This window comes from Artibeus jamaicensis, unplaced genomic scaffold, assembly GCF_021234435.1.
Source record: "Artibeus jamaicensis isolate MK-2021 breed Jamaican fruit bat unplaced genomic scaffold, CSHL_Jam_final contig_327, whole genome shotgun sequence".
Lineage (NCBI taxonomy): Eukaryota > Metazoa > Chordata > Mammalia > Chiroptera > Phyllostomidae > Artibeus > Artibeus jamaicensis.
In genome coordinates this window covers 3,158,891-3,171,879 of record NW_026521772.1, presented here as the reverse complement: position 1 = coordinate 3,171,879, position 12,989 = coordinate 3,158,891, and the positions used below count along the sequence as shown (strand labels likewise).

The 12,989-nt window shown below is 45.5% G+C and overlaps 1 protein-coding gene across 7 annotated transcripts in view; it reads right to left on the bottom strand.

Moving 5' to 3' along the window:
* Nucleotides 1-12,989, bottom strand: part of RASAL2 (RAS protein activator like 2) — a 271,470-nt gene that overhangs the window by 23,872 nt on the left and 234,609 nt on the right. For all 7 annotated transcript variants that reach the window (XM_037145588.2, XM_037145589.2, XM_037145590.2 and 4 more), the window contains 4 exons: nt 7,822-7,975; nt 6,295-6,393; nt 5,259-5,813; nt 2,798-2,942 (listed from right to left, as the gene is read on the bottom strand). In XM_037145588.2, coding sequence (XP_037001483.2) covers nt 2,798-2,942; nt 5,259-5,813; nt 6,295-6,393; nt 7,822-7,975 — 953 coding nt within the window. The remainder of the gene's footprint in view (nt 1-2,797; nt 2,943-5,258; nt 5,814-6,294; nt 6,394-7,821; nt 7,976-12,989) is intronic.

Here is a 12,989-nt window from a genome sequence, read left to right as displayed (position 1 = left end):
TAGCAGTGATACAAAGAGCATTTTCTAGCAAGACGGTTAGTGCTGAGGTAAAGGAAAGCTTTAAAAGTAGCTGTGACAGAGGACGGGCCGTGGTTATTTGACAGAAAAGTGCACGGGGACAGAGAAACAAAGTGTTGTACTGGCAAGTCAAGGCTCTGGAGCCAGACCGATGGAGGATCGAATCCTAGGCCCGTCACTTACTGACTGTGGGCCTTTGAGAAGTCACTCAGCCAGTCTCAGCTTCAGGTGCCACATTTGGAAAATAGCGTAACTCCGGCCCTGCGGAGCTGCGGTGAGGACCAGCAGGAACGCATTAAAGGAAGGGGTCTGACGTGGTCTCTGGCCCCCCGTAGGTGCCCCACACAGTACGCGTGTATGTACCGATGAGACGGCTTTAACGTAACTTTTCACAGAGTAAAACAACTAAAACTAGTAAGAGCTTTTAACAATGTTTACCGATTCGCACAAGATTTGTATTTGACATGCTCTCAAAGTCTCCTGTGCTATGTGCTTCTACACAATTTATCCCACTTGAAGAGTACCTACATTTTAAATCAAATCATCGTTGTCAAGCATTCCATGTAAAAACGGACCCACCTTTAAATTTATGTTATAAATATTCCGTTTAGTGAGTTCCTTAGGTTACACCAATTCTGGTGAAATAATACTAATGTTAATAAATAATTTGTAAATGTTAAGGGTATTTTTATTTTATCCCTCAAGAAAAGAGCCAAATAACTCAAGAGTCTGGCAGGAATCTGTCTATAATTGCAGTCTAAATTTTTGTCCCCTGGTTATGATATATTTATAATCCTCAACAACAGAGCACATTATTTTCACTTTTGAAACTATAATCTGCATCATACTAACGGGTAAACTTTTATAGGTTTGTACCCAGAAGGTGCTTATCCAATCAAAAATTACTGAGACAGATTCAATAATCCATTCACCATATTCCACCGTGTATAATGTGCACTATGGTTTTAGTGTGCGTGGGCATTATTATACATTATACCCATGTGTAACGTGCATCCTTATTTTTCCCTCAAAAATTTGGGCAAAAAAGTGTGCACTCTACACGGCAAAATACGGTACATTTTCGCTCTTGCCTTAGAAAGAGGTCAGAGCCACAGGGGATGGGTGCTCACTATGCGGTCCAGATGGAAGTCTGTGTCCAGAATGTTCTGTGTGTTTCCTGTGTAAATCGCCAACTCATTACTATCCAAATTTCATGTACAGAAATAAGTCAACAGGTATGAACATACTCCTGCTAAAAAAGAGTTTGCTTCTGCCACCAAGGACGGAAATCAGGCCTTTTCAGGAACCTCTTTCTGGGTCTCACAGGCGGTATGTCCCGTGTGTTGCGGGACATCAGCTGTGATCTGCGTTCGTCAGAGAGGGAATGGGGGCTCCCGGATGGGAGGTTTCAGTCTAATGCGGGCGGAGCCTGTGCACTGAACAGTGATGCTTCAGTCCAGAGAAGAGGAGATCACATGAGGTGGCCGTTTTCTCTGAGAATTCTTTAAGTAGTCTGGAAATAGCATCTCTAAAAACAGCATTTCATATCTTTTGGGTATGAAATATGGCAAAGCTTTTACTCGGAGTACTCAGCTGTACTTATTAGTTTAAAGCATTTTTGGTACTGAGACTTCACTATAAAGTCTTTTTTATTTTATTTAATGCTTATTATGAAAACTTCAACCATATTATTAGAGGCACTTGCCTCTGTATCGGTTAGAACCAATTCCTTTAATTATTTGGAAAAGCACAGGGTTTCTCTCCTTTTTTGGTCATAGGGATATCCTTATTCTTCTGATCTCCCTATACGGTAAGCTCCTTGAGGGCAAAGAATATTCACTCATTCAACATATTTCATGGTCTGCTCCTGATGGTCACCTAAGACACTGAACATGTAGCCGGTGCAAACTGAAATGTGCAACAAATGTAAAACACACACCGAGTTTCAAATAGTATGAAAAAAGTAAAATACCCCATGCATACTGTTTATACTGATTAGCTGTTAATATTTGGATACAATGGGTTGGATACAATGGGTTATTAAACGGAATTTCATTTGTGATGACTAGAAAATTTCAGTTAGTCACAGGTGACTCCACTGTGCTGCTGTAGGACAGAGCGGGTCTGCATTCTGGGTGAAGCACAGGGCTACGGAGGTGGAAGAAATGACGGTGCCCCTCCAGGAACTCCCATCCGTGTTACCACGACGGGCCCCGAGGGGCCCAGCACAGAGCCTGACTCTAGTGGTTGACGCCTGGATTTCGTGAGTGAATCCGGACCTGCGAGTGGGTGGCCCAGTCAGCAGGAACCACTGAGTGAACAAAAATCAGTTGCTGTTGACAATTCTGGAGGCCCTGAAGACAGAAACCGAGAGTTGTGGTGGGACTTGGCAAGAGTTTCTTAGTTTTTGATGCATGATGACGAATATTCAAGACAATGTGTTTGCATCATGATATAAATACCTGACACTTTTAGGGAAACGGGACACCCTCAGAAGTGATACCCACTAACACTACTGAGTTTCTCAGACTCTTGACGGATTGGGGGGTGGGAATTCATATCCTGATGGGCTTCCTCCTTCTGTACAGGCGTAATAAACCCACTGCTGCCCCGCCACTGGGGAGCACTGCTGAGACTTGCCCAAGCTGAAACTCAAACTTGGATACTCCAGTCCCCTCGACCTAAACAGTGCACAGAAGCTCAACTCGTCTGTCTCACGAGGATGAGATAACGTACAATCGAAAGGGGAAGAAAAGAAAACACGGTTCCTTCTCCATACCCAGTGCATCATGAAGGTACTGCTGCCCCACCAACTTGAGGTACTCCTCGATGGACTTGGTGGCGATGGTGTTCTCTCTGAAGATCAAGACGTCATGCTCTCCGCAGCGGTCCACCTCAGACATCACCAAGTCGGTCAGAAAATCCTGGTGGGATAATGTTCAATCAGGCAGAAAGCAACTGAATAAACAACACACGTCGGAAGAGACTGATGAAACCCCAGACGCCCTGGGAATCCTGCTTTAAAACCAACACTACCAGACCGCTGTGAAAGAACAAGGTCAGATAAAATCTCAGGGGTCACTGCCCCTACGTGTGAAAGTCCTTCACAGATTTTTCCATTGCACTTTGGATAAAGACCACAATTCTGAGCGCAGCCTACAAGTCTCCACGCGTCTTGGTTCCTGTCTACTTTCTAAGCCTTATCTTGTGCCATTCTCTCTGCATTCTGCTCCGGCCTCAAGGGCCTTCCCGGTAGGTACTCGAACACACCATGCCTTTCCCCACACTGTACGCTGTCTGTTCACCACAAAGCTTGTGTAAATGCTGTGCCCAGTTCTGCTTCACTCCCCCCATCATTCCTGCTCTGCCTGTCATACAGCTAATCCCCCGGATCTTCTGGGTTTTAGTTCACACACCCTTTCCCCGGTGAAGCCTCCTCTGACCCAAACCCCAGGAGTCAGGCCCCCTTAATCCGTACTTCACAGTGTGCATCTTGGCACTTCACACTGTAATCACACTATTTCTGTAATTACCTGATTAACATCTATTTCCTCCCAAAGACTGTAAGGCCCATGAGGTCAAAGACGGTGTCTAATTTTGTTTATCTCTATAGTTTTAAGCACTTAACATTTCTGCACATGTTAGGTATTCAATATCCAACAGCCACACATTGGTCCACAGTTTCAACGTGGAATTTCTTGAACTCAACACCTAAACTTGTTTTCTAGGCAATCTGGCTGTGACCTGCCCCCCACCCCCAACCCATCGTCCATGGAGAAGGAAGGCAAAGTGAGAAATAAAGTTCTTAAGAAATAGTTGCTTCATTTCTCCACGGTCTTAAAGAATCTGATGTAAGATTCAAAGTGTACTGTTCAGTGTGAAAGTTTATAACATCAAGGACTTTGAATGTTGTATGTTTATTGGATATATGGAAGTCTCTAAAATCCAAAACCAGGAACTATACTGATTTACTTTAGAATTAAGCGTTTTAAACAGTCACGGAAATGCCTCTGGGGCGCCTGAGCCACGTGAAAGGAGTTACGGGCTCCGGAATCAGCAGGAAAACTCCCAGGCTGAGGGGCAGGGGGAGACCCGAGGGTGGTGCTAACATTCTGTATCTTGATAGTGCTGGAGGATTCAGCGGGAACATTATCTTGCAAAAATCATTCAATTTTTCACTTTAAATGGGTCCAGTTTACTGTATGCAAGTTACACTTCAATGACATTGTTTAAAAAGCCCTTCATATACCCTGAACTTGGAGCAACTGAAAAGCAAGAAGAACATGTCCATACCATTTCAAACACGACACTCAAAATTTCAATGACACTCCCTGCCCCCAAATTCTTAAGCTTTTTTAATGCCAGAAAGCTCTGGCATCAAAATGCCAGATTATAACGCCAAAAATTATAATCAACAGAAAGGCAGTTAGATAAGGGACTAAACGTTGAATATACTGACATATTCTGATTTATGTCCAGAAATCTTAATAACACTTTATTTTGCTGTGAAGTTCTAAATCAACTGTTCTCTCTCTGAGCTCCTCTGGGTCTGCAACACAGTTTTACCAGCCCCCGTGCACGGCACAGCGACTCAGCCTAGGTAGTGAGTGCACCGCACAGAGGTGGTCATCACCCCAGGGCAGGTTGGGCCGAGGCCACCCTTCGGTGGTGGTTCTTCACACAATTAGCTGATTTCTCTTTTTTCATCCTCCTAAAGTTTTACTTCTTTCCAGGATGAAATAAAAGAAGGGTCATATGAGACCAATTATATAACATCTGCTGGTATTTTTTGTTCCCAATATAAATTTTAATCCCATGAAGATGCCTACTAATTAATACCCGGGGATGTGTCACCAGTTACTCTGAACTTAGACAGGGCACTGTGAGGGGTGACACCACACTGGGCACACGCCTGAACCGCACGTAAACAATCGTGAACGCCCTGTGGGGTTATCACGCCAGTTCTACCCCGTATTTTGTCCGACGGTAACGAACGTGCTGTGGGATCTATCTTCAATGCAAATGAACCTGAAACAGATATCTGTGGCCTCTCCATTTTACTGCTTTAGTTTTATAATCACCACCTTTTCTCCATCTAAGATCTGCTATCAGGTTTCCTTCTTACCGCTTTTCTTCTTACTTGACCACCAGCAACGGGTCTTTCTGGAGCTGGGATCTTGGTTCCCCCATAAAAGGTGCGGAGGAGAGTTGGGGGAACGTGCTCCCCCCTCCCCACTCACCTTGGCCCGCCCAGTGCTTTGAAGAATGTGGACTAAGGCACATGCCAACTCCTCTTTATTCCTCACACTGATTACTGGCTCAAGGACGGAGCACAGCATGGTGTAGTTGCTGGTGACGAATTCCGCAAATTCTTTGTATTGCTCCATAGGCAGAATGGTGATAGTTTGGAAGCGCGATTTAATCCGAATTGAAGGCCCCCCCGTCTTTCCTTTGTTGGGTGTGGGCGTGCTCACTGGGTACCACTTTTCCACGAACTGGCGCCCAGTCACACTGGCAGTGGGGATGTTGACTAGCCCCACGTAATTATTCTTGTCCTTTTTTTTCTTTTTTTCCACATCTTTGTAAATGTGAACGGTGATGCTATGGAGAGGTGGAAGACTGTAGAATTCAAAATGTTCACCCCAGAAAATATTGTCTGCTTTGGTCTTGCTGGTTGTCCGGGCAAAGAGGGTATCATCAAGGCACAGTTCACAGAAATATTTCTTTTTAGGGGCGAGGTCCTTGGCTTCGATGATCCATAAACGGAGAACATTTTCAGCTCTCCTGCAGTTGTCCTAGAAAAAAGTAACACAGCTGAGTTTGAGAGCTGAAATCTCAGAAAGACAGTATTTTCCTTTTTTTCCACCCTCACCCGAGGACATGTTTTCATTGCTCTCAGAGAGAGGAAGGGGGAAAGAGAAGCGTGGACGTGACGTCTCCCACGCCCCCCAAACTGGCCTAGTCTCCTTGTGCTGGACTGACGTCTACAAGTAAAAGGTCAGTAGTTAAGAAACTAGTTCTGGCCCCATTTCTATTACGTACTAACTTCTGAGTGGGCAACTCGCTCGACTTCTCTGGGCCTTCTCATTCACACCGGGAAAATCACAGTAAGATCTGAGATAAGGTTGTTTTTGGCATAAAAGGGCATCATATGTTTGAAATGGCAAATGTATTGGAAAAGGTCTATAAAAATTAAGGTCTCATCACTGCATTTATCTTCTATCAGTCACTGCTTGAGGAGTTACGCGTGTTTTGGACGCTCAGAGCCACCGTTACCTTGTTGGGTTGGACTGTCCTGCGGAGGTTTTCCATCCACTTGTCTCGCTCCGAGGCGGAGTTGCAGCTGAAGCATTTGCTTCCACTCAGGTAGGTGACCTTCAACACAAAGTCGGAGGTAATGAGGAAAAGAACGCAGAGCACCTGGGGGCTCTGGTCTCCTCGGTGTATCATTTGGGGGTCAGGGAGATGCCATGGATGCGAGTCACACTACACGAAATCCAAGTGGCGCCTGCCAGCTTTGGGATTTCTGCATCTACACCTCCATCCACTTTTTGCTTTGCGTCCTTACTCATCTCCGGGTGTGAGAGCAAAGACCACTGAGAATTCAGCTCAGGAACCTAAAGCTGTTCAGAAGGACTGAAATTAAAATCCTTTCGGGACACAAATTACCCGCAAATGCATATGCCCAGCTCCGAGCGAGTCAAAGGGAAGCAGGTCTCTGAAAGAGCTCACCCAGGTTCTGGGACCGCCCGCACGGTACTGTTATGAGAAGGCACTACACGAAATTGAGAAGAGTGACCAGTATCTGATTACTGTCTATGGAACCCATTTCTCCTCCACTACGAACCCACCTGGTGATTTCCAGTCTTTAACCTGAACACTACTATCCCTGTCCTTTGAAAATGAGACGTGTTATCTGTGTGTCTAGCACCTCACCCTGGGCGTGGCGCGCGGTCTGTGGATATGAGGTCCCAAAACACAGGAACCTTCAAGTGACTTAATAAAAAGAACACGAACAAATGACCAGTCCACAGTGCTAAGTGTGCTCACATATTGAGTCAATCTCGGGTTACAACCTGGTGAATTAACTCAGATTATATATTCTGATCTAATACGGTGGCTACTAGCCACACATGACTAGTGAGGATCCAAAATGGGTCTAGGCTGAGATGAGCTCTAAGTGTTAAAGGTACATTTCAAAGACTTGGTATCCCCACAGAAAAGAATTTTAAAAAATCTCATTGATACTTTTTATATTAGTTGCATGTTGAAACAGTTAAGGGCAAATCTGTTCCTTTAAGAAATTAGGCACCTGCAATGTACCAGGGCTTGGGCGAGGAGCAGGGGATTCCGAAAATAAATAAAAGGCGGTTCCAGATCTTAAACTGCCCGTGTTGTCGTTAGAAAAATTACATTTTGGTCAATTTTCTCAAAGGATTATTAAAATTGGGGTCTTAGGTTTTTAGGAGAAAAACAGTGTTTGTTACCTTTATCAATTTTTAAAAAATTGAAATACTCACTTAATGTTATTGCTAAGTCTTTCGAGCTCTGCTGAGACTGTACTGAGAACCCGTTTATTTGGAAAGCCAAAAGGAATGAGAAGCCATCATTAATAACTTGAATCAGCGATGTAATTAGATTAATAGACTTCCAAAACTTTTCCCTGTAAGCAGGTAATTTTCAATACCTGAAAACCAGTAAGATGATCGAATCAATACCACAGGCATGAAATCACAGCACTGCTGGGTGGAGAACCTGCCTGCTGCTCCACACTCTCCCTCCCTCCCTCCCCTGCTCCTTTACCTCGAAGCAGAAGTCCTGCCCGAGGATGCTGCTGTGCAGCGGCTTGACCGCGACGGGCTCGCCCCGGCCCAGGTCCAGGCACTCCACCGCGCTGCACGGGCTCAGCAGGGACTCGTGGGAGCGGGACTCTTTCAGTTTGGGCAGCCCGCGGGACCTCAGAGAGAGAAGGGGACGTCAGACAGTGTGACCACTTGGCCAGCAAAACAATGAATCAACGTCCGACACAATGGAGGCTGACAGGAAATGCATACACGGCTGCAAAAACGGTAAATGAGGAGCCAGTCAGCAGCTCGTCTTTAATAAGAGTACTGGTGGCCATGGGCGTGTGGCCCGCATCGACCTTACACGTGTGTGTGCACGCACACACACCTTCTCCCTCATTAAGGCACGAAACATACTGTACTTTTACTAGTCCCAAGGGAGCGCGAACCTCCACCAGTACCGACGTTTGTTTTTATCCTCACACCTGCTCGGAGGTGGACAAACAGGTACTATCCGAGGTTGTCTTGCATATTCTTATTGATGCAAAGGTATTATCCAAAGACATATGATTTCTCTTTCTCACACTGTAGCTCTAGCCTCTCCTATCGCTGACAGAATAATGGTGGCTAAATCCTCATTCTGTTTCTTTCTGCTTTGGAAGAACAAAAACATACACACACAGAGTCAAAGCCATGCCTTTCGGTACAAGACCCTGCCTTTCAAAAAGGTCTGATTTCCATCTCAATATGACATTCTTTTGTGGCAGCCTTTTGGTTCTCTCCCTGCTGTACTGTATAAATATGAATAAAGAATGAAATGCCTTAAGAAACCTCCCACCCACAAAGGAAACGTTCCAACGCTCATCTAGAAGAAGACTTCTTGGTCAGCACCTCTCGGGCACCCTGCCTGGTTTTCTTTCCTAGCTGCTGAAAAAAGGAGGCTGGGAATCTCACCCCTGGAAGAGCTAGAACTTCACTGCTTTTCCCTCGGACGAATTAACAAACTCGAAGAATAGAAAGCACCATGCTTTCAAATCCAGCGATGGATAGCCATGCAGTTTTACTCAATAATGACAGTATTTACAGACCGAAACACCCAGAATGAAATATGTTTGTGTATTTCCAGCACAAATACCTAGTGGTAGGGATGAAAAGAGATGTCCAGTGTGAGGGCACTTGTTTTTGTAGAGCACATTAAAGAACCAGCTTCATTCATTTGCTTGGAACAACCCCGTTCACCTGAAAAGGAGCTGAAATACTTGATGCCAGAGCAGCTTTCGGTTACATTAGGAAGTAACGATATGTAGGAAAGTGGCATTAAAGGCTGCTCTCTCTGTGTCCACCGTAACATCATTTACTCAAACTTCAGACAGTAAGCAGCCTCGTAAGCAATAGGTTTTGCCCCATTCTTCTCTCCCCACACAAATGCCAGCCACCACTTGATGTCCGGACCAGCAAAGGCACACTCTGATACTCAGCAGTCCTGTTAAGGTCGAAAAGCCAATACTTATATTCCCTATTGATAATACAAAATATGCACAAAAGCCACCTAATGCTTGTACATAAAAATATAACAACGTAACAGCTCCACATTGATTTCCTTTTGTTCTGCTGGATGAGACAATGCCATGTTATATACTGCAAAGACGGCGCAACTACAAATATCGAAATGCTAAAACTGTTTTACTTTCATGTAATTACCATACGACCTTTCCCAATGTGCTTCACGGGAAGCCTGGCTGAGGCACCAGGACGCTGCAATCTTCCTGAAACAGAGAGAACAGCAACTCCAGCCCCTGCCCCCGGGGAGTGGGGGAGGGAACGCGTCTCAAGCTCTGGGATTGCACCCTCACTCGGGACCGAACAGAGAAAGGCTTACTTCAAATAGAAGGAGGTACGCCCGAGGGCTCACTTTTATTTTTAAAATTCTCTAGGAAAACAGTCTCCAACAGGAACTAATTTTATTTCAAACAAAATAAACGTCTACCTACATGAAGCAACTGTGTAGCCACCTAGCAGTACAGCCCCAGAGCATAGCGGAGCCGCACTTCACGGTGCAGCCCCGTCTGAACTACAGCTCAGAAAACACCTCTCTGCTTAGAAGACGGTCTCCCTGCTGCCTTCGGTCACTGACAACATCTTTGGATCGATGTTTTCCAGGCGTGATTTCAAGTCCTCAATAGAAGAGAAAGACGACAGAACACGAAGTCATCTTCCAGACAGACGGCAAAACAGGTGAGGCTCCCTCTTCTCTTCCCCAGGCTGCTCCACGCCGCAGGTAACACAAACAGGGTTCCTGGGCTCTGGGCGGGGCCTGTCGCCATGGCGCCACACCCAGCCGGAGACTAGAGATTAGAGCGGGAGGCGGAGGCTGAGAGAAGCCTTGGCTTGAAGGACTGAGGAGCAAGCTCAGCAAGCTTGCCTGTTTTAAGGCCTAAAGAAAGGGATGGCAAGGCCCCTACCCATGTCCGTGAACAATTTCTCTGAGGCAAAGGCTGTAGGAAAAAACTGAGGCAACCTGGGGTGGAGGAGAATGTCTTCACTCTACCAGGGGACCAAGCTGCGAAGCCTCACCTCGCTTCATCTACCTCTCTCCCTGCACTGTACAGGAGGTAACTGCCGCATCCCAACTGCAAGCCTGCTCTTTCTCCCACGTCTGCTCTCTTTCCTGCACTGTGCTTATCCTGGTTTGACGTTTCTAGGTATGATTTTACATGATCTGGGTTACACATTCTTTTTTCTTTTGGACAAAGTTGGATAAAATTCTTTATTCACCTTATTTCCAATGCTGAGCAAATTTCATTTCAATATTCAGGTCTAACTTCCAAACATAGCTATCAACAGCTTTTGCAACCAAGCCTTCTGGAATTGGAATTCAAAACTCCTCCAAGTTACTGAAACAGCAGTTATTAATAGAGCTGGGAATCTCCTACTGTTCGGCATTTACGTATGGACTGCTATGTATGTATGCCCATACTTCCGCCCACACGGTGAACTGAGCACTGAAGTCACTAATACGTTCAACATCACTGCTGAATAAATAAGCGAGCCCTTCCTGTACTGGGCAGAAAGCATCTCAGAGAAGACAGAATTAACTCCCAGAGAAGCGAGGTTACAGGAAGCAGGAAGATGAAGCCGCCTGGGAATGGCTGGGGAGTGAGGGTGGGGGGACGGGGTGGGGAGGGCATTGTCTGTGCAAAGACTTCTGTGTGGCAGCATCAGTGATCTCAAGTCCCCTCTAAATCACGTTTACCACCTCCTGGACCTACAGAGCTGATTTTCTCAGACCTGCCAATTACCGAGTTTTAGCAGTTTGTATGGCAGTTTACCTCTCTAATGGAAAGCAGAATGTGGATTTACTGAGAGAATAATAAAAGTTTAAACCATTCTTTCCAGTCCAATTAGATAATGGCCTTCAGCAAGGGCCTGACCTGGAGAGTGGACACTGTGAATCCCTCGACTACTGGCCAGCCTCTCCCCCGAACACCCCACACCCCTACCCCGAAACCGCAGGCTCCAGGTAAGGGTGATTCAGGGCTCCAAGTTGACTGTTCTCACTTTAGTCTAGAAACTGCTTCCCAGAAGCACTTTTAGTTCTAACTCGGGAACACCATATATTTTACGTTTTTGTTTGAAGGTTGGCGGACAACCTTGACTTCTGTGTAAACTCCAAGACTCCTAATGTGACAGGTAAGCGTTCAAATTGTAACTGCTTTGTAGATGGAGATTACGCGCTGCTTCTGACCTGTTTAAGAGATAAACTAGGAGGAAGGGAAAGGCTTTCTGGTGCTCTCTACCTGCTTTCACTCACGTCCCAGTCTGGACAGACGCTGGAGAAGGGCCGGGGGACGGTGGGCAGGCAACCCACTCACCACTGGGTGCGCGGAGGAAGACGAAAAGGGAGTCAAAGCACTCTGATTGGTGCGTGCTAAGTAAAACACAGCTGGGGTGTACTCAGCTCGACCATCCAACTCTTTAAAGAGCCAGCTTTCCCCCAAAGCGCCAGTGGTGCTTGGATGTGCTAGATCAATCCGCCACATGTTTACAGATTCGGCCCCAAACTGGGGGAACTTTTAATTAAAAATGCTTATTGTACACAGTCACCAGTCTGCAATGGGAGTTGGCCTTGCCGGAAAACTTCCCAGGTAGTAATGAACAAAATGTGGTTATCTCAATGCCAGCAAGTTTACAAAGGGTCTAAAAGGTTTTTTTTTTAATTGCATCTGAGATCTCATATTGAGAAAAATGTATCTTTACTTGTTCCCCAATTTCGATGGTTTTTGAAACCTGGTACCTGGGAACACAACTAATTGATGTTTTCTGTGTGAGAGAACAGATCCTTTCCTGTACTGTAATCTTAAAGGTTTCCTTCCCTGAGTTAAAGAAGAAAGAGAAAAAGAAATTAAAGCTCATTCATCAAAGTTCCACTTGTGTGTCAAAAAAAAAAAAGAAAAGAAAAGGCCTCCTTGGGCTCTGGGTTCCCTGCTGCAGGCAAAGGGCACCCCCACAGCTCGTGCTGCTCACCGCTTTTACGTGAGTTTTTAAAAACCCTCACGCCAGCCACATGGAGAGCTATTTGTGGACGCTCACACACAGTGCTGGTCTCCTCTCTCCCTGTTCTCCGACTCTGCACAGGACGGTGTAATGAGCCCAGCTGCTAATGGTAAAAAAGGACACTTGTCAGCCTGAGTTGTCACTTCAAATGAACAAGCACACGGGAAGGAAATGTATCACCACGGACGAAAAATGACATTCAACCTGTTTCGGTACAAATGCATGCATACGTACGGTGAAGGTGGACACAGGCGGAAGACAAGATCATAAATATTAAAACACGCTGTGGAGGGCAGAGCGTTCAGCCAGCCTCCGATATGACATCTCTTCACAGCAATGGTACCACACTGTAATACACCTTCTTTTTTGTCCTTAAATAGCAAATGCAATAAACTCTACTATGCCTATTAAACAATTTAATATCTATATTGAATTTTTAAAGAATCCACGAAACTAAACCAAGCCACACTCGGCCAACTCAACTAACACACTTACTAAAGGGTGAGTGAAAGTCTGACAACTCTTCTTTCTCTGAGTTGTTAGACTTTTAGTTTCTTCATTGCCATACAATTAAGTATGAAAGAAAAGATAAAGGAGGAAAACCCTGATGGAGTTCAGTGACACTTCCTTGTC